Source organism: Coffea arabica, chromosome 6c, assembly GCF_036785885.1.
Source record: "Coffea arabica cultivar ET-39 chromosome 6c, Coffea Arabica ET-39 HiFi, whole genome shotgun sequence".
NCBI classification, from domain to species: Eukaryota; Viridiplantae; Streptophyta; class Magnoliopsida; order Gentianales; family Rubiaceae; genus Coffea; species Coffea arabica.
Genome location: NC_092320.1, coordinates 4,901,097 through 4,921,167, shown reverse-complemented (window position 1 = coordinate 4,921,167; position 20,071 = coordinate 4,901,097). Strand labels below are relative to the sequence as shown.

The window sequence follows — 20,071 nt, the reverse complement described above, 5'->3', positions numbered from 1 at the left end:
TATGTTTGACACCATAATTTATCTTCTCTTCTATGAATTTATATAAGCATTTCATAAGTCAACTTTCCATATCGGAGTCATAATTGTTATGAACTCTATTATGAATAAATTTCAAAGCCTAGGATGGCATCCGAGGATGGTCATTTCGCCTGGAATGTCCGAGGCCTTATACTCTGATACCCCTTGAGGCTCCACCTCGGCACAGTACTCATCAAGGTGATCGTAACCTAAGTATCACCTCGGCTATAATATTGAGGTCGTTAACCGAGGTGACAGCTGACTAACAGACACCTACAAAAGATAGGAAATGACACCTGACATGCCTGACGTCTGATGGACAGCTGCTCTGACACATGCCGTCTGAACCTGGCGAGTGTCCAATCAAACCTTTTCATAAAGACCAGTCAAATCCACCAGATGCACTGACCATCTCCAATCTCTAGGGACCCGTGCGGCCAATCCCTCTTCCCAACAAATTCCCTATAAATACCCAGCGTATCCACCAGGATAGGGGATGATTAATTTCTGGTAAAACCACACAGACTTTTCCTACTACTTTCTTACTACTATACAACCGAACTAACTTAAATTTCGAAGCTACACCGGGGGAATCAGCCCCTCCGGCAATCTAAGCAGGTGATTTCGCCCTAGAGGCTGTCCCGGATAAAGACACTTCACCAGTTCGGAGGGCTCACTCCAGCAGGACAGAAATCACCTCCTCAGCATCCATTTCCTTTGATTTTTTTTTTTCCTTTTGGTTTAGTGTGGCTGCTTTTTCCTTTTTCTTTCAACGAAGAAATCAGAAGTAAATTACTAATCCTGAATATTAGGTATTTACATCAAAAGCTGGTAATTCTTGAAACCACCCAAGAAACTAATAAGCTAACTCTTAACCCCCAAGAAACGATGTGGAATTTGGCGTGGCTGCTTTTTCCTTCGCCCCGTTCTTTCATGTTTTCCCCTTTGTACTAGTGGCTGGCTGCCCATTAGGCGCGGTAGGTGCATGGAGGTTAGCTGAGAATGGTCAGCTTTTGCGACTATAATAAAAGTTCTAATTTACAGTAGTAATTAATCAGGATGAATAAAAAAAAAAAGGGCGTTGAAGCTTAAACGATACAAAAGACTCACTAGATTGGAATCAATACGGCAGAGGTAAATCGATCGATCTACTGTGCTAATTAGCAGTAAGTGATCAAAACATACCAAAATGCTCGTGATTTGGTGGCCGTACTCAACTTTCACGCCTACCAAAATGCTCTGCTTTATTGAGACAACAAAACTAAGAAAAAAATAATACGTTAATCACACTTTCACTTCCCCTCAATTTTACGAATTCGTTGTTGGTTTCATTGACACAAATTTGTCATCCTAGATAAAAATAATAATCTCATTTGATGAGATGGATTAGTATCCACCATCTAGCGGAGCCAATAAGGGGGGATCGGATTGATATCAAAAGGTTCATTTTTTGGAATCACAAACCCCTATCCGTGCTTAAGGAACTCGGCTGCTACCCATAATCACACCCCATTTACACCGACTTCTGTGGTCGCTGAAATTTGGAATCATAGGGGTGGATGAGACTTCATGCGCCAAAATGACTACTTATATTGTTTGTTTGGCAGGAGAAGTGGTGGCTTCACCAACGATTCGGTGTTAAAAGAGAAATTGAAAACAGTAAGCGGAAGACTGATGAATGAGGTATCAACCTTTCCGTTTTCTTCACCAAACCAAGGAAAAAATTTTGAACACTGAGCTTACTTTGCTGGACTGCCAACTCCGAGATATCCAGTTTGAAGTATTAACCGCATCAGACACAAGCCACTGCTGTGCTCTTCCCAGCGTGAGTTTTACAATTGTCAGCAAATCTGACGCTTCAGACAGTACGTGCAAGTTGCAGAGTAGAAAAATCTTCAGTACCAACATAAGTTTTGCTGTCCCTTAGGGGGACATCCGATAAAATTGGAACATGAGTTTGCTATACCAGCATGAAAGCGAGACTCACTAGTGGAAAGGAAAACCCACTCCTTATCGAAATAAAAGATAGCTAGCATCATAGGCTAAACAGAGTCAAACTTTAAATCAAGCTGCCAAGAAAGAAGCAAGAATCAAGCTGCCAAGAAAGAAGCAGCTTGCTTCTCAAATCTTGCCATTGTAACCTTGCTCAACTAGAAAGAGAAGAAGACACACCCCAAGAAGAAAAACACTTTCGCCATTGTGACCTTGCTCAGCTACTCTTTTAGTTTTAATCGTTATCAGAGGTTACTATATGTATAACGTCCAGTAATTCATGGTCCCAAAACCGCGACTCAGCAATTTTGCCCCATAACTTCCTCCTCTTTATCATCCAGGTCCAGCCCATATCTCCAGTCTCTACTCTCCTCCACGCTGTATTCAGGTTACCTCTTATCCATCCAGAACACACTTGTCTCAAACTTCCCAACTTCACAGTCTCTACCACGCTATGACTATATCCGTCGCCCAAACTTCTCAACTTTACATAGTCATAGCTCTTTTCTACGAGAAATCAAATCAATTATTGTATTTTGCCCAATTACTGACTTCATTCAGACAATCACAAATTCAAAAGAAAAAAAAAAGGACTTTGAACAATAATGTAGAAACTAGTAACTTACAGATTGACCAAGAACAGAAACGCATTAATTCGCACAAAAGCCCCTTTTTTTCAGAGAGAAATTAGTATCCTCAACAGCTAAAATTCTATCCCTAGCCTTTTATTCGCAACAAAAAAGCAGCATTTCTCATCGTTTCAACATCCCTCGAACAAAGAAAACTACATGAGATAAAAGATAAGAATTTAAAGAACCTTGAGCATATCCTCAGCGCTGCTAACATTGAAAGCTCCGCCTTCCTCCAAATTCAATACCTTGACAACCCCGTCTTCCACTAACATCGCATACCTTCTAGACCTAACTCCCAGCCCCATTGGCTTATCAGTCAAGTCCAGCTCGACCCCCATAGCTTTCGTGAAGACTCCATTTCCATCGCTCAACAACAACACATCGTCACCGGTGATGTTCAGATTCTCCTTCCACGCCTTCATCACGAAGGCATCGTTGACCGCAATGCAAGCGATGGTATCCACGCCTTTGGACTTGAATTCAGAGGCCTTCTCCACGAATCCCGGGACGTGCTTCTGGGAGCAAGTTGGAGTGAAGGCCCCGGGGACGGCGAAGAGGATGGCTTTCTTGTTGGCGGTAAGGTCGGAGATGGACACGGTCTGGACGTCGTTGGAGGCATCCAAGTAGGATAAGCTGGCGTCTGGGAGCTTGTCCCCGACGGAGATGGTGGCGGAGATTTTTGTCTGGGTGGAGGAGAATCTGAGGAAGGGCTTGGGAAGGTGGAGGGGGTGATGGAGTTTGAGGGGGAGCCGGGAGACGGCGAAGGAGGAGGAGAAAGAGGAAAGGGGTTTGGAGGAGAGGAGAGGGGTGAGAGGTTTTGGGGTCGAGGAGAGGAGTTTTGTCAGGGTGAATGTGGTGGTTGCGGCTGCCATTGCTGCGGTTACCGTGTAGCGTAGGCTCCGGAGGGTAGTAAGACTAGAGAGAGTTTGATGGATGATGATGAATTGATGATGGATTACAAGTGCTAAGGTATTATAATCCTACTGGTGGTGTATGTGTCTGGACGGGATTTGGGCGGAGGAAATTAGGATTGGGCTGTGCACGCAGACGCAGCGCACGCTAGCTGGCTCAAAGGCAGCAGTACTTGCTTGGATCCTGGAAGGAACCATCACGTGATGGTTGGAGAAGTTTTCACGTGATTTGAGGGACAGGAAACTTTTTTTTTTTTTAAGGGATAATTTCAGAAACCTCCCCTAACTTTTTGCATAATATCACCCAGCCCCCTTTGAGTTTTTAAAATCTCATGTACCTCCTCCTTTAGATTGACATTTTTGTAACATTTTAGCCCCTTTAGAGAAAATGCAAGAAAGATAAAACTTTTGTTCCAATACTACCCTTATGTTATCCTACCTATGATGCTCACAACAATAGTAAAAAATAAAATATGGTTAAAAAGTAAAAATATGAAAATATGAGCAGTTATAAATGCAACAACGAGTAATTTTATAGATATACAACAACTATTATCTAATATAATGCGCGGTGTTTAACAAACAAAAAGGATATTTCTAAATATATTTGGTCATTGGATCTTTTTTTGATTATTTTTTAAATTTTGACTTGTTTATAGAGTTTTTTCCCTATAAGTAAGATTAATATTACAAACTATATATATGAAGAGATTATTTTAATTTTCAACACAATTTAAACTACATTGTGTATTAAAACATAGTTCTTAAAAAACTTTTTTGACTTCCTTTATATCTGTCCATGAAACTTTTCAAGGCATTAATTACTTATGAAAATTCTCGTAAATAGGTGGTTTTGACTAGATTAAATTTATCCACGTCTTCTGTTGTCCCATCATAACCTCCGTATAGAGAAATATGGACCATTATTAGATAACAATTTGTTTTCTTTAAACAACATTTTTGGTCTAAAAATTTTATTTTGCTTTGGCTTTTTGTTAAATGGCTATTAAGAGCAAGCGTAATATTATCAATTTGTGACATTTAATAGAAATATTTAGTCTTGTCAAACTAATATGGGAGGTAAGTGAGATTTTAAAATTTTCAGGAGAGTTGAGTGATATTATGAGAAACCTCAAGAGAAACCTCAGATGTTTTACAAACCAAAAAGGAAAAACAACAAAACAATAACAAAAATTTACGAGGACGAGGAGAAAAATGTTTTCAACAAGTCGATGAAATTGTAGCTGAGTCATTTATATCCCAAACCGAATCCAAATAGCTCAAGTGAATATGTCAACAAAAATTTAATCCCATTCTTAAATGATTATGCTCCTATTCAACTCCTTATCTTGTCAAAAAAAAAAAAAAAGGATAACTACTTATGCCATCGTATATGAAATTAACTTCTTCTTTGTTTGACCTGTATAAAAAAGAAAAAAAAAACTTGTTTCTCTTGCAGTTCATTAAAACTCATTAGATATAGTAATATTAATATCTGCAAGACTTAGAAATTACTCCTTACTAATCTGCGGGTTTTGACTTCTCAAGTTCGCTGAAGCGCTCAAATTGTTCCGAATGAAAAGCAATCGCATTTGCAGCCAAAATTTGTCTTGGAGTTATTACGGAGGCCCAACGTTACTACCATTGCCTGCCTAGGAAGAACTCAACGGTGCAGAGCAACATCAAGTAGTATGATGTAAGTGGGCAAAGCGAAGGATACAGCTGAGTTTAATAAATGACGAAAGGGAAAAGAGAAAGAAACAGCATCTGAAGTCGGTTCCAACTAAGGTTAACCGTAGCCTGTAGGCTAAGCATTGAACAAACGGATACGTAACCAAGCAACGCATTCTTCAGCAATTTGATGACATCGGAAACATACAATAAATATCATCACCTCACTATCAACAGAGGAATGGCGTATTGCTGGATTCATCACAGCTTATGACCCCATTTCCGCGCTAGAAGAACAGAAGAATGAACAGCTAAAGTATGTACAACTTAAGAAAGTGTTACAAGAGATGGGCTATCGATGCGCTTCCACCCTACACTTTGGCAACAGCATGGAGGTCCTCGTTCAAGCTCCAATCATGAACTCCTTTGACACTCATCTCAGAGCAAATTATACGGACCTCCTCAAACTTCCCTTCCTCTCTGAGGCCTGAGAGTAGTTCGTTGCAAATAGCGATAGGTGGGTAGAGATCATTTTCAAGCATTTCCCTATACCAAATATATGCCCCTAAAAAATCCTTCTGCTTGCAGTGTCCGTCAATAAACATGTTATATGTCTCCGCATTAGGAATCAATCTGCAAGCTCTCATGTCCTCGAAAAGATCCTTTGCCTTCTCAAATTTGCACTGCTTAAAGCACCCCAATATCAGGCCATTGTATGTCATCCGATCATGACTAATTCCTCTTTCTACCATCTCATTCTGCAAAGAGAATGCTTTGTCGACCTCTCCATGCTCTACATAACAACGAATGAGCTCATTATATACAACTCGATCAGGAATCAGGTTCATGTGGGACATTTCTCGTACAATTTTCTCTATCTGTAGCAGTCCAGTTTCTTCTGTTTTGCATTTAGCAATTAGAGGATGAAATGTTCTTAAGGTAGGGGTTATGCTCGATGCTTTCATCTTCTCATATAACTGCATGCTCTTACTGATATCACCTGCATTGCAGTACCCTGACATTAAGGAATTATATGTAATGACATCAGGGTTTAGACCCTTGCTTACGATTTGCAAAGCCAATTCTTCAGCTTCCATCACCCGACCTTTTTTGCATAGCCCATTAATCAATATATTGTATGTCACAATCGTTGGGTCTACTTGACATTTTATCATCTCATCAGACAACCTAAATGCATCATCAATCTTTCCTCTTGCGCAATTACCATCTATAAGTACATTATATATTTGCGCATTTGGCAAAACCCCTCTACCGATCATATCCCTTAGGATTATTTCAGCTTCGACAAGCCTACCATCCTTGCACAAGCAATTTATCAAAGAACCATAAGTAACAACGTTAGGATTGACGTTATGGCTTTCCATTTCCTCAAGAATCTGGAAACACCTTTCGAATTGACGACTTCGTCCATAGCCCTGAATTAGGATGTTATATGTCTGTAAATTGGGGGAAATTCCCTTCTCGGTCATCTTCTTAACCCAGTAGTGTGCATCATCCATCTTGGACAATTCACAGAACTTATTGATCACGGTGTTGAATGTGATGCAATCTGGCTTCACCCCAACATTTTCCATTTCTCCAATAATGGAAAGAGCTTTTTCCACACTGCCTTCCCTGCAATGCCCATTCACAATGGTATTAAAGATCACCTTTGTCCGAACAAGCCCATCGCCTATCAACTTCTTCAATAGTTCCTCAGCCTTGTCCATTTTCCCTTCCTTGCACAACCCATTTAACAAAATGCTGCAAGTATACTCATTCAAAGGTACCCCTTTTCGAACAGCTTCCTCATACAAAGCCAGCGAAGCATCCACATTTCCACACCTTGAGTGCCCATCGAAAAGTATACTATAGGTAAGTCCGTCAAAAACAAACCCATGAACCTCCATTTCCTCCAATACCTTTGTAGCGTCCTTCATCCTCCCTGCCTTACAAAGGCCACCAAGCAAAGTATTGAAGGTGACTATATTAGGCTTCACACAATCATTTTTCATCTTTTCCCTTAGACTAAACGCCTCCTCCAAATTCCCCGATTTACAGTAGCCATCAATGAGTGAATTGTAAGTCACCCTGTCAGGCATCACTCTTTTATGCACCATTTCATCAAACAGCTTCCGTGCATCCTCCACCCTCCTCTCTTTACACAGACCTCCTATCAGAACATTGTACACAAAACCATTGGGCTTCATTCCACATTTTTGCATGGACTGCATTTTCTCCAATGCCCCTTTCAAATCCCCTAACTTCACGGCAGATTGTATGGCCTTACCGTAGCTAAACTTGTCAATCCGAACGCCCCGAACTACCGCGTGAGAAAACACCTCGAGGGCCTTATTATACTCACTTGAAGTAACCAGTGATTCAAGATATAGGTTAAAAGCAGAGAGGGAAGGAAAACTACCATCTTCTTTGACCAGATTATAGACTTCCGTGGCCTCAATGGGGCGCTTTGATTCAGCGTACATTGACAAGAGCATGTTGAAAAACATGGGCTTTACCGGTGGAGGTGAGGAGGAGGAGGAGGAGGAGGAGGAGAAGAGCGTGTAAAGTTGAGAGACGGAATGGGAATCAATGAGGGTCTTAAGGTGCCTCTTTGCAGTTTCGGTGCGGTTCTGTTGGAGTAATATCCGAAGATTTCGGAGCTGCTCTTGGAGATCTTCGTCGGCAGGGACGGCTCCGTCATTGGTGATGGAGGAGGTGGCGTTTGTTTCATCCGGAATGGCTGAGAGTGAAGAGTGAGAACAGAGGAATTTGCAATTCGGAGGGGGATTGTGGCGGAGAAATTTGGAGGGAAGGAGAAGACAGATCCGTTTCCCCATTTTCCCACCGTCCTACGTTTGAAAAGACTCGCCGTCTTCTCGGTTCTGAGATTCGTTCTATTCTAGTCGTTGAATGAGGCCTTTAGCCTTCCATAGTCCATACGCCTCGGCCGCTTAGATTTGATTAGAATTGGGCTTTTCTGTCATGGTCCTGGAGGACTTGTTCTTATGGACCTCAACTAAAAGCCCAAGTCGAGCATCAAACCAAAACAATTGGATATGTGACATTGTGATTTACAGGGCCAGGCCACAGACCAAGTCCTTAGTGTCACTTTTTCAATAACAATTCAGCGTCACTTTTATATTTATGTCAAGTGTCCTGTTTATTTAATTTATCGTGTGCTAGTCATTTAAATTTCTTCTACCATCATATGATAAGTAGGATTGATACTGAATTTGACACCGAGCAGCGGCATAGAGGATCCCAACTGAATCTTCAATCCTATCCATCAGCTTAGTGCGTGCATCCTGCGAGAGGCAATATATTGATGTTCTCGGATTAAAAAATTCTTTTACCAGGCGGCATAGCATCATTTCCATAGAATTGACAGTAATCTGTCTTTGAATGGTTATTAGTGGAGTGCTATATTTCACCTACACTTCAATGAATTGTCAGTTTATGAATCATTGCACAGTAGGAGCATTTATGAAGATGCAGGAAAGGAAAGGGCTGTTGGCGTTGATCAACCATTACGGGTCCCTGAATGCAGAGCAACTTGTGTGCACGCTTCACAATACAAATTTCAAGCCATTGTTTATTTATTTTTAGTGAAGAATGGTGTGCTCGGAAACAGAATAATAAGTGGGTGGTCGTTGTCTAATTCTAACTTTTGACAAAAGTTGTATAATTAATTACTCGTTTCCATGATGGCAGCATCAGACTGCTTCAGTTGGAGGTGGTTGTTCTGCAGTAGTGTTTTGCAAAGATGGTAGCACATCTTTGAAGCGAGAGAAGGAATATGAAGTACTACAAGATCGTTGCAACGCCTAAAAGGTGCTCTGAGTACAATAGTTTTGATGAGTAAAGCAACTGGGTTCAAATTCCCCTCTTCTTGAGTCTCATCCCTCCCCCCCTGCCCCCCTACCTTGTTTTGTGATGGTGGTTGGTGGGGAGGGGTTCTCTTCAGTTGTTCAGTTTGATGTTAAATTGGGCATCACAGATCGAATGATAAGACAGGAGAAGAAAAACACTTCACAGTAGTCTGTTTAACAATTTCACTATGTAAATGATGCTGCGCCAAGGATTTTTTCCATCTCTCTAGAATTTATTGCTAATAAAATAAACCTCAGATAGAGGAGGAAATTCGAAGAAACAAAAAAAAAATTTTCCCCGTCTGCTTGGATTTGGAACAAGCAATGTTCTTTACTTCAGCAGATTCTTCTTTTTTTTTTTTTTTTCGCTTTTGAGTGCGAAGCATTTGCAAAATCATTTTGTTCTGTAGTAAAACCCTGGACTTCTGTTCTATACACAAGAACAAATGATTCGAGGTATTACTCGAATGCTTATGCCTAACCTAAAAGAATGACCATCTTTGTTCTTTTTACAAGTAAAGGCAACTGGAAAAATAATAAAGGAAACATAAAAAAATAAAAAAAAAAAAAATTAAAGGGCAAATACTCTAAAATGTGAAGTGAAAGTTGCAAGGAGAGGTTGCTGAGAACGCCACTTCTACTAAGTGCTGCAGCAGAGACGCAACAAAAAACCAGGGCGACCAATATACTCGGAAGGTAAATGTACTTGGAAGGAATCACTTCCAGTTCCGGAATGGCATTATGAGTTGGGAACAAAAGTTCCAATATAGCCAAATCCCGCAATGAAGAAGGCGATTGCTTGCGTGAAGAGATATAGGTAATAGTGGTTTTTACCAAATGCAACATCGTAACAGCCGCAGAAGAATAGGTAAGCGCCAGTCCCAAGTTCTAGCAGATGAAGTCTGTTGGCAATAAGAAGATGTATGAAATCATCAATGATCACGGGACAAAAACTTTCTTGGCATGCTATATACTGCTGCTGTAAGTTATTGTATAAGAGAGTCAGGGAACTAAGTAAGCTTTGCATCAATAAAGCTTAAAAACAGATTTCTTTACCTCTCTCCAAACCTAAATCGAGGTTTTCTGATTGCTTTTACGGCTGACTTGTTCTTGAGAGCATCCCCAAGTTTCTCAGTGACGACCCATTCATTCACTCTACTAGACTCCAACAAGCCAACGAAGGTTGCTTTTGTCCGATGGAGAGACATGACATTCTCAAATAGAATCCAGAAAACCATCAAGTGGAGTGATCTACATTATGAAACGCTATAAGCATGAATGCCAAAATCTCGATATTCTTCAGTTACTTCAGGAAACGTAGTTCCCAATCGAATGCAAGAAACAAGATTCACAAATACTGGTACGTGATGATCTAAGATTGACAGATTGAACACACACACACACACAGAAGTACTACCAGTCCTTGATAAAATTCATAGAAAATTCACCATGTACGTAATTAACATGTAAAATAGATATCCTTTAACATGAATTTCTACTAAAGATCACGATTGTTACATTTCTAGCCCACCATACGAATGCAACACAGTTAAGTTAGTTGATGAGAATAATTGTTGAGGAAACCAAACCTTGGAGTTCCAACTGCATTGAGTAGGGTAATGACACAAGGAATATAGACCGCTCCCCACTTCGGGACCTGAACTTCAGGTACTAGTACAGTGCTCGGCAAAAGTACACAGTAGAACACAAATGTGATGAGGTGGGCTATGATCTTTCTAACCAAGAAAAAGCTGTAAATCACATGAACCTTCTTCCACAAAGTGACTTTCTGCAAATGAAAAGAGAAGGACGAGAAGGAAAATTGCCAAAAAAAAAAAAAAAAGTCAATGGATTAGATAGATTGTATGATGTAATAGGTTCATCAAGAGAGAAACACCAAGGAAAAGGTTAAAAAGGGACAAACCTTGTTTCTTATAATTTCCATGACCATTTTTCTAAAAAGATTGGCAGGGCCACATGACCAACGGTGCTGTTGATAACGATACGCCTTAAAAGTACTTGGCAATTCATTCTTTACCTACAAGAATGAAAATAAATACGGAGTTGTTAGAGATATTTTGTTAGTAGTTCTTAAGAATGATAGCCGTATTTTCCGATACAGTGGCTCATTAATCTGGTTACTTGTTTTATCTGTTGCACTCTCTCTGTGCCTTATTCATCAGAATTGGTAGGAAATGGTCCTGCTCCTACTGATACTTTCTATTCTTAGGCAACAAAATGCATGAGACGCTGGAAAAGCTGCGTACCACCAGAGAACCAAGGTATACAAACTTCCAGCCCCGGAGACTAGCTCGGACAGCCAAGTCCATATCCTCGACTGTTGTGCGGTCCTTCCAGCCTCCAGCCTCATCAATTGCAGCCAATCTCCACACACCAGCAGTTCCTGAATTTCAGGAACAAAGAAAGGAAAATTGACATCTTCGAGGCTGGCAAGTTAATACACTATAATTGAGAATAACACAATAATAATATTATGTATTATGTCTTCCCGGGTTCGACTCATCAAAGAGCAAGTAGTTCAAAACTATGGTTGATCCCCTAAAAAATGAAAATTAAGGGAACATTCACGATCACTAAACGGAGAGCTCAAAGGAGTACTAGGATTAGTTAGTCATTAACATTCAACAAGCAGACTCGCTGGAAAGGAAGCATGGTTCTTGAAAGTTGATTAGCACCATACCATTGAAGCCGAAGAAAGCGTAGGTGGAGGATCCCACTTCTTGCTCCACCGTGAAATGATAGTCCAGCGACATTTCCTGCATTCTTGTCATCAAGCATTCATCCGCATTCACTGCAGAGAGAACCCCACGTGCCGTGCCAATAAGCGTCAGTCAAACAAATATACTACAAAAATGTACGTAGTAAATAACTTGCTGTGCTTCTACTTTACATTCTAGTAAAATGATCAAGATTTACTTTCCCCGACTTTTCGTCCCTAAAATTGCTAATTATTCTCGTTGATTGTACTGATGTGAGCCAGGAAAAATAGTCGCTGGAGAAACAGATGCAAGTTGTCGAATAGCTTGGCGGTCCACCACTAAAACAGCACATGCAACTGCTGCCTTGTAATTATAATAATAAGGAGGGAAGAAAGTTGTGACAAATAGACGGCTTTGCCCTTGGTCATACCGAACAATTCCACGGCCGCACATGTGCGTGGGTGGGAAGCAATAAGAATGAAAGATTTGTGGGCAAAGCCTGACTCCGGAGTCTGGCCCGAAATCCACCACTTCATAATTAGGGCCTTGTACCGTTGTACGTCCACAGCTTTTCTCTACAGGCGGTGGTAGCGATATTATTAATTTTCATCCACCCCTCCATCCTACTTCCAACGCAACAATCACGAAACCAAGAAACAGCGAAACACACAGCTTTGGGGATTTGTTTCTATCACCCTTCGTCTCTATATCCAGGGTCCAGGTGTACTTGTACTAACCTTTTGTTTTCGGTTCACCAGACATTTTTAGAACAGTAAAACAAGTCTGGAAGTCTCACTCACAATATATATGGGCCTTGTGGGTATGGGATGTTGGGTCCCAATATCTTGGGGTCCACAACATGATGACTGTACGCGTCCATATCCAGAGGGCCATTAGCACTAGTATCTCAAGGAATTAGTAGTAATTTTTTTTTTTTTTTTTTTTTGTCGATACAATAACTTCCTGTACACTACATTATAAGAGGAGGAGGAGGAATGCCCGGAGAGATCCTCTGAAGATATCCTGAGGTAATCTCAAGAGGACCGAACCATCGCTGAACCAGACTGAATTTTTTAAGCAAAATCACATTTAATTGTAATAAATTGGTGAGAGGTAAAGTTTGAACCCTTGCCACCCATCCCACCAAGCCTTAATACATTGGCGGTGGTTAATTAGTAGTAACCAATTATGGAATTTATGCATCCAACAACTAAATACCACTATTAGAAGAAACACGACGATTATTTTTAATACATCCTCCTGCTTTTGTGATTCTGATAAAAAGATATGGCACGCCAAAACAAAATGGGCGGCCGAATTTTCTGCCTTGTGTGGTAGAAGATTGTCACCGACACTTTTAGAGGGCTAGAGTAGGAGATACTACAAATAGCTAAACCATGTAATTCACTAAATAAATGATGTTGCAACTATATATATATATATATATCTATGAATCTACGAGTCAACGACTAGCTAGTTGCTTATTATTACGAGCTAAACCAAGCAGAGCTGTTTCTGGTACACCAATCACAATTATAAGGGAAACAACGGGACTATGCAAATTGTCTACAGTTGAAAATCAATTTCGCTTATTCCATTTTCTAACCAGACTCGTAGCTAGATTAAAGAAGTAGAAATAATTTGTGCTGCAGAGTGGTGGAATGGAAATTACCGAATTTCCAACGAGCCTGAACGAGGGCGAGTTGTGGATTGTGAACCAGGAAAGGGATGGTTCGCCAGAGGAAATCAGGCTCAGGTTGAAAATCTGCGTCGAAAATGGCTACATAATCACATTGCTTAACGTAGGCATGGTTCAGGCCTTCCTTTAATGCTCCAGCTTTGTAACCATTCCTGTTGTCTCTAATCTCGTACTTAATATTAACCCCTTTGCTTGCCCATCTCTGGCATTCAGTTTCCACCAATGCCTGCCCATTTATTGCACGCAGCGCCAATAACAAGAAAAGCATCAGTCAATTTTGCAGACCAACCATAAATAGCCCAGCAACTTCTAGACGTCAGAAATTGCTGGTTCTTTTCAAGATTCCAAAACTCATTCTTGCTATAAAAAGCAAATGGAGGTTTTATGCTTGCTTGGTGGCTTCGTTTTGATTTGGTATAGTGTCTGTACCTTGATAATGGGATCTGTTGAATCGTCGAGGACTTGAATTATAATACGATCGGATGGCCAAGAAAGGCCGCATGCAGCTCCTATGGAGAGCTGATACACCTGTTTTTTTTTTTTAACATATACATGAATAATTTAGTCCCTGATGGAAAAAGGGGGGTGAATCATGTAACAGTAGTAGTATAGACTGCAAATTAACAGGGGAATGGGGCGAGTGAAAATCCTGATGGGTCTGCATAAAAGGATAAAGAAAAAAGGAGAGGACCTCTTTTTCATTGTACATTGGGATTTGAACAAGAACCACAGGGTAAGCTGAATTGCCCAACTCCAAATCATCTTTTATAGGCTCCCATTTGTAGCGCTTTTCGGGCTTTCTCGCAAACAGCTTCACCAGCAAAATCACTACGCCCATGTACACCCTCTCAATAAACAACATTACAGACATGATCAAGCAAACCATGACAGCGAGTTTAAGGAGCGGGACGATCAATGGTGCTTTGATCTGAGCCCAGACCATGCTAAATTGCTCCGTCATATCATCTCTGCCCCCTATAAAGCCATCCGGAAGAAGCGTGGCGGATGGAAGCCTATCCATTTCTCTGTTTTTGTGCCACGAAAATAGAGTACGGACAAAAACAGAGGAAAGAAGAGGAGTTTCTTAGAGGTAAGCAGGCAACAGATCTACAGCTCAACGTATATAAAGCTTTTTCCTTGCGAAAAGCAAAAGAATTTTGTTAATTTCTTTTTCCTCTGATTTTTGCTTCTTGGATACGCAAAACAAACAATGGTGGCAGAGCTGGAATGTCAGAGACACTATCTAGCTCGAACCACCCACTAAATTTAGGAAGGTCTAAAAGATTCTTGACTGAATATCTCAAAATATTAAACCCTTTGAGACGCAAAATAACATCTGAAATAAACCCTCCGCAATGTGATGCAGAATTAGGATATGTTCACGGGGGAAAAGAAAGAAGAAGAGGGTTTCTTCTTTCTTTCTTTTTTTTTTTTTTTTTTTTTTTGGGGGCCCTTTCTTTACCTCTCAGAATATACCAAAACGCTAAGGGTTTTTTGGCTTCTTTAATCAAAAGAAGAGCAGCAAAAGCAGAAAAATGCCTGCAATGGCTGCAAATGTATGTTTGCAGGAGACCAGATAGAGAAACAGAGAGAGGGAAAATACGGAAGAGAGAGATTGTCGACGGGCGAGAGAAGGGCGGAGAGAGAGGAGAAAGAGAATCACTCTTTATAGAAGGTTTGTTTGGGATTTCTAGTTCGGGTCTGTTCTATTTTTACCCCTTGTTTTTGCTCTACCAACTCTTTCAATTAAAAGTTTTTTTCCGAAACTTTTTTTGTTTTTTGGTTACAAGCTTTCAAATTCTTCTCATTCGTAGTATATCGTCTAGAACCACAGAGCACAAATGCCAAGGCCAACAATAATGTCATGTGTTTTTTTTTTCAATTTGTACATTATTTTGGTTCTGGTGTGCGGTTGACATTTATACGTGCAATAATTGAATGACAATGTGGAACTCACCGCCGGCTGTTACATGCAGTTCCCGGCATGCAGGCCCTCCGACCAATTACGTCAGTCAGACAGCTCATTCTTTGATATTCCTACGTGTATAATTATGTAATAATCTCCATATTTTGGTAAGGTAATTAACTCCGAACGCAACAACGCTCATTAACGTTTAATTTTTTTTTTTAAATTTTTGTTTGGAAAATAAAGAATGAGAATTAATTTTGGGAGATCAATGAAACGGACAAGCAGATGAAGTGATTCCGGGGAAATTATGCCGAATTGACACAAGTGCCCTCTCACGGTCACTATCTATGTGACAGCTCAATGGCCTTTTGGGTAATTCGCTTTTGATCTTAATCAAAACAATTTTTTCTTCCTCGGTGGGGGTAGATATCAAGCCTCTATTTATGTTAATTCCGGCATTCTTTGACTCAGATAACTCAATGAGTGCCCTAAAGATGTCAAATTAGCTCCCTCTTAACTCCACTAAAAGTTTAATCAAGCCAAAAGAAGTTGAAAAGTATTTCGTTATTTGAGCTGCATTTTTTATTGTTAGCATTTTCACTATTTGTTTTATTATATAGTCTAATAAATGAAACCTATAAAATTAAAGTGATGGTGGGAGTGTGATTAACAAAAATAGGAGTGCAAATAACATTTTCCCTTTTTTTTTTGTATTTTTTCAAGATTCTTCTCCAAATTTAGTAATATTCTTGAGAAAAACATTTCTTAGAAATGTTTTTGGTGACTTTCGAACATAAGTTGGTAAGTCATTATCAATTCAAACTATGTCACCTAGCGGACTCTCAAGTTGGCTATGAAAATTAATCTGCCACCACTAACTGGGCTAGAAGCAGATAACGGCTCGAGGTTTGATTTTGATTACTCATGAGAATATACATTCTACACTGATATTAGGGTTAACCTTAAAATTCCCCCGCTTGATATTTCATGTTTCCCATTTTGTCTCTGTTATGGTATAACTTCTCCAGACGAGATCCATGGCGTTCAAGTAGACCCTGTGAAAGTGCCCTAAGGCTCAGTGACACGAGCACGAGATACGCATGGTGAAATCAAAGAAACTAGGTATTTGTCGATAAAATTCTCAAACATTGAGGGCCAATTTGTGCTTTTTTTTTTGTTTTTTTGTTTTTACTTGCATGTAGCACTTGCATCATACTCCCAATAATTAATCTCATTCAGGATGTATTTATCTTTTCTTAATATCATGCGCGTCTCACGTGATGAGACTGAACTTCACCATGAAAAGATTGTCAATTATTAGCTTGATGATTAACACACGATAAACTAGAGAAATGCACGCGATCGATATTACCCAAAAACTGTTTATTTTTTTGGCAAATCAAATAAATGATCGCAACAGTAATGTCTGTCTAATCAAATTGAAAGCTTTAGAAAAACAAGAGAGCCTCTAGAAAGTGGTTTTAGAATTAGATGCTTGTCAAATTAAGTCACTGACCTTCGTTAGGATGTCCACATATGAAATTAAACAAAAAGTGGTTTTTCCAGCAGGAGGTGGAGTGCTGGAGTTTAATACTAATATTTTGGATGACTTGTTTGGTCTTGAAGGGTTCCCTTCCAGGTTACAAAGCCCTCGCATACTTTAATTTTGTTTGTCAAAACAGTCATAATAATTATTTCCTATAATTATTTTACTTTAATCGTAATTTCAATTAATAAACTCCACCGGAGCGGGGAGCAGTGATTGTCTGTGTAACTCATCATCCTCAGCACACATAAGTCAGACTCAGCTCCTGAAGAAACTTTTTTCGCTTAATTCAAAATGCAGAGTCTGCAAATCATCTGTTGTGTGTTCGAAACTTCGAATGAAGACAAATTAATTAATTCATCGGAAAGGGAAAAGATAAAGAAATGACGCTATAATTATTAAAAGTTGAGGGGTTCGTGTTAAAACGTATTAATCATCATAAGTAACCTACTACAACTACGACCTCCCAACTGTTATAATTTGTCATATATACGCACATGAAAATACGGACAGATGTACACATGAAAAGATATCTCTCTCCAGTTAATTAATTACGTGAAGCTTGAGTTTCTTGCCGGGAGATAGTACTTGTTACAGCTAGCTTTCTAGTAGCTTGAGTTTCTTGCCGGGAGATACTTATTACAGCTAGCTTTCTAGTAGTAATAGAAACGTTAATGTTGTCGAAATATGGAGCTACTTATTTCAACTTCTAAAAGGTTTTATTTTTGTTTAAAATCATGGACTTTGTAGAATGTCAAGAGGATCAGCTTTCCACGCAAAGGTTCGAGTTTGGGAGAGTGAAACTGGGTAGCAGCAGCAGCAGCTAACGCCTCCTTTCTTGTTAACACCAGACGGGCTAGGGTTGCAAACGAATCGAACCGCTCGCAAGCGGCTGCTGCTGCTGCTGCCTCGTTTCTTGTTAACATCAGAGGGGCTAGGGCTGCAAACGAATCGAGCCGCTCGCGAGCGGCTCGAGTCAAGCTCGATATTAATCGAGTTCGAGTCGAGCTCGAGCCGGCTCGAGTCAAACTCGAGTTCAAAATATTAAACTCGTTAGTCTCGCAAGTTTGAGTATATATTTTTTTTTATTTTTATTTTTATTTAATAATAAAATTACGTATATTATATATATATTTTATTTTTTATTTTTATAGTAAAATTACGTATATATCCTTGATATTTTATTATTTATTAAGAAAAAATATTATTTTATTTATTTTTTAAAAATAAAATAATTATTTTTTATTTTTTTCGAGCTCGAGCTCGGCTCGACTTGATTCGAGTCAAGCTCAAGTTTGAAAATTGCCGGCTCGAGTTTGAGTTTGATAAAATTTAATCGAGACTCAGATCGATTAGCTCAAAACTCGACTCGGTTCGACTCGTTTGCAGCCCTAAGACAGGCAAACTATTGAGTCAGTCAACATCCGGTGATACTGTACAAAGCAAACAATAATGGGAATAACAAAAAGCAGTCCAGTTCGGAGATAGCCATTGTTGCCCTGTTAAAGAAACATGTCTCATCAATCAAATGCTTCAGTTTCACAAGTCGGTTTAGTAGGATGGGTTCCAAGTACTTCAAAGTTCAAACATCTTTTTCTAGTTCTGGCATCAATGGATACATACTTATTATTACTTCATATGGTTTCTTGTTGCTTTGCCAAAACAAGAAGAAAAGAAATCAATGATGGGGAAGTATGAGTAAAATGATGGGAAAACGGAACTAACCTTGTGTTCATTCTGAATACAGTTGGACCAAATGAATTGACCCACGTTGTACGCCATTTTAGAATGATATATAATGGTACAAAGACCTCGCGGTAAAGCTACAAAAATCTGTCAATCTGGTCAACGATACAGGCAAATATCTACGTACCCAACCAGTACTGCAAAACTCCAGTTTAAACTTTCGCAAAAACTTCTCACGTTATAATAACTATTTGGGGGAAAAAAAATTAAGTTGTCTTATTTAAAAAAAAAACCAACTGAAGTTATTAGAAGTTTTCTTTTCTTGAGAGAAAAAAAAAAAAGAAGAGGTTATGAATTTTTTGGCAAACAATAAAAAAGAGATTTTTTTTAAAAGGAAAAAAAAGAGCTATATATTGGAAGTGGAAGTTATTAGAAGTTAAATAAACTTAATTAATTATTTTTTGTGAGATTAAAATTGGAAAACTAAAAGATCACGTAAAACTTTAATATTAAGTTGCAAATTAGAAAGGTGTGCAAATTAGAAAATATTAAGTTGTTTTTATTAAAACCAATGGAAGTTTTATATTTTGAAAAAGAAAGAAGTTATGATTTTTTTGGCAAATTAAAAAATTTATTGGATGTAAAAATTATAAGAAGTTACTAAACTTTAGTAAATATTTATTTTTGTGAGAATGAAAATAAAAAAAATAAAAGATGACGTGAAATTTCAATGCCAAACTCTCTCCTCATACTTTTTTATATATAGAAAGATAATGGGTCTACAACTACAAGCTAGCAAGCTTGTCACATTAATCCATCTACCAACTCGAGCATAAAAGCAAGAACAAGTTTAAGATTCTCGATGAGGCCTTGTTTGGATTGCTTGTTTCCGTCGGAAAATATTATCGTTTTCCGTGATCATATTTCTCTATCACCTTTTTTCCTCACATATATCAAATTGCTACAGTAATTTTTTCATGAAAAATGATGGAAAATGCAATCCAAACGCAAAATTTTCAAGATAATATCATATATATTTTGGGCCCCACACTTGTTCTTTTCTTTCATGCACACTTGACCGTGGATTTAATTATTATATTTGGATGTATACTTCTTGGTAAGAACAAAATTAGCAGTTGGAATTCCTATCTAACTTAATGAATACTTAAAGAGTAAGCTGCATTGTTTAGCCTCCTAATAGAGCTGAAACGGATGAATGTATCCAATTTGGACTTTCCCTGGAAGAACGTAATCATCTGCTATAATATCTTCCGGCAGCTAGCATTGGCGTTTCTCGCTTTAGAGACTTCTCAAAGCTGCTACCTGACAAAAGATTTGTCCATGGATTGACTTGGGTAGAACCCCTTGCGTCACCATTCCGTGGACTTGCAGATTCTTACACAAATCACTTTTTT

General features: G+C 39.1%; 3 protein-coding genes across 3 annotated transcripts; all 3 read right to left on the bottom strand.

The window, feature by feature from the left end:
• Nucleotides 1-2,664: 2,664 nt before the first annotated feature.
• On the bottom strand, nt 2,665-3,692 carry LOC140008336 (peroxiredoxin-2E-2, chloroplastic-like). The gene has a single exon (XM_072052292.1). It carries the CDS (start codon nt 3,512-3,514, stop codon nt 2,819-2,821), a length of 696 nt encoding a protein of 231 aa, XP_071908393.1. The 5' UTR covers nt 3,515-3,692; the 3' UTR covers nt 2,665-2,818.
• Nucleotides 3,693-5,321: 1,629 nt separating this feature from the next.
• Nucleotides 5,322-8,122, bottom strand: LOC140008334 (uncharacterized). Its single transcript, XM_072052290.1, has one exon. It carries the CDS (start codon nt 8,062-8,064, stop codon nt 5,596-5,598), a length of 2,469 nt encoding a protein of 822 aa, XP_071908391.1. The 5' UTR covers nt 8,065-8,122; the 3' UTR covers nt 5,322-5,595.
• A 1,318-nt stretch (nt 8,123-9,440) lies between these two features.
• LOC113695955 (glucomannan 4-beta-mannosyltransferase 9) lies at nt 9,441-15,141 on the bottom strand. Its single transcript, XM_027215195.2, has 9 exons — nt 14,207-15,141; nt 13,945-14,043; nt 13,489-13,741; nt 11,798-11,908; nt 11,364-11,500; nt 11,021-11,134; nt 10,686-10,885; nt 10,153-10,347; nt 9,441-9,998 (listed from the first exon to the last, which is right to left on the bottom strand). The coding sequence occupies exons 1-9, from the start codon at nt 14,534-14,536 to the stop codon at nt 9,836-9,838; spliced, it is 1,602 nt and encodes a 533-aa protein (XP_027070996.1). The 5' UTR covers nt 14,537-15,141; the 3' UTR covers nt 9,441-9,835.
• Nucleotides 15,142-20,071: the final 4,930 nt, after the last annotated feature.

Coding starts and splice junctions, on each gene's coding strand:
- LOC140008334 (XM_072052290.1), bottom strand. CDS start 8,064: ATGGGGAAACGGATCTGTCTTCTCCTTCCCTCCAAATTTCTCCGCCAC.
- LOC140008336 (XM_072052292.1), bottom strand. CDS start 3,514: ATGGCAGCCGCAACCACCACATTCACCCTGACAAAACTCCTCTCCTCG.
- LOC113695955 (XM_027215195.2), bottom strand. CDS start 14,536: ATGGATAGGCTTCCATCCGCCACGCTTCTTCCGGATGGCTTTATAGGG. Junction 13,742..13,944: donor CAACAGATCCCATTATCAAG/GTACAGACACTA, acceptor ATAAATGGGCAG/GCATTGGTGGAAACTGAATG. Junction 11,909..13,488: donor TCAGGCTCGTTGGAAATTCG/GTAATTTCCATT, acceptor TTCTCTCTGCAG/TGAATGCGGATGAATGCTTG.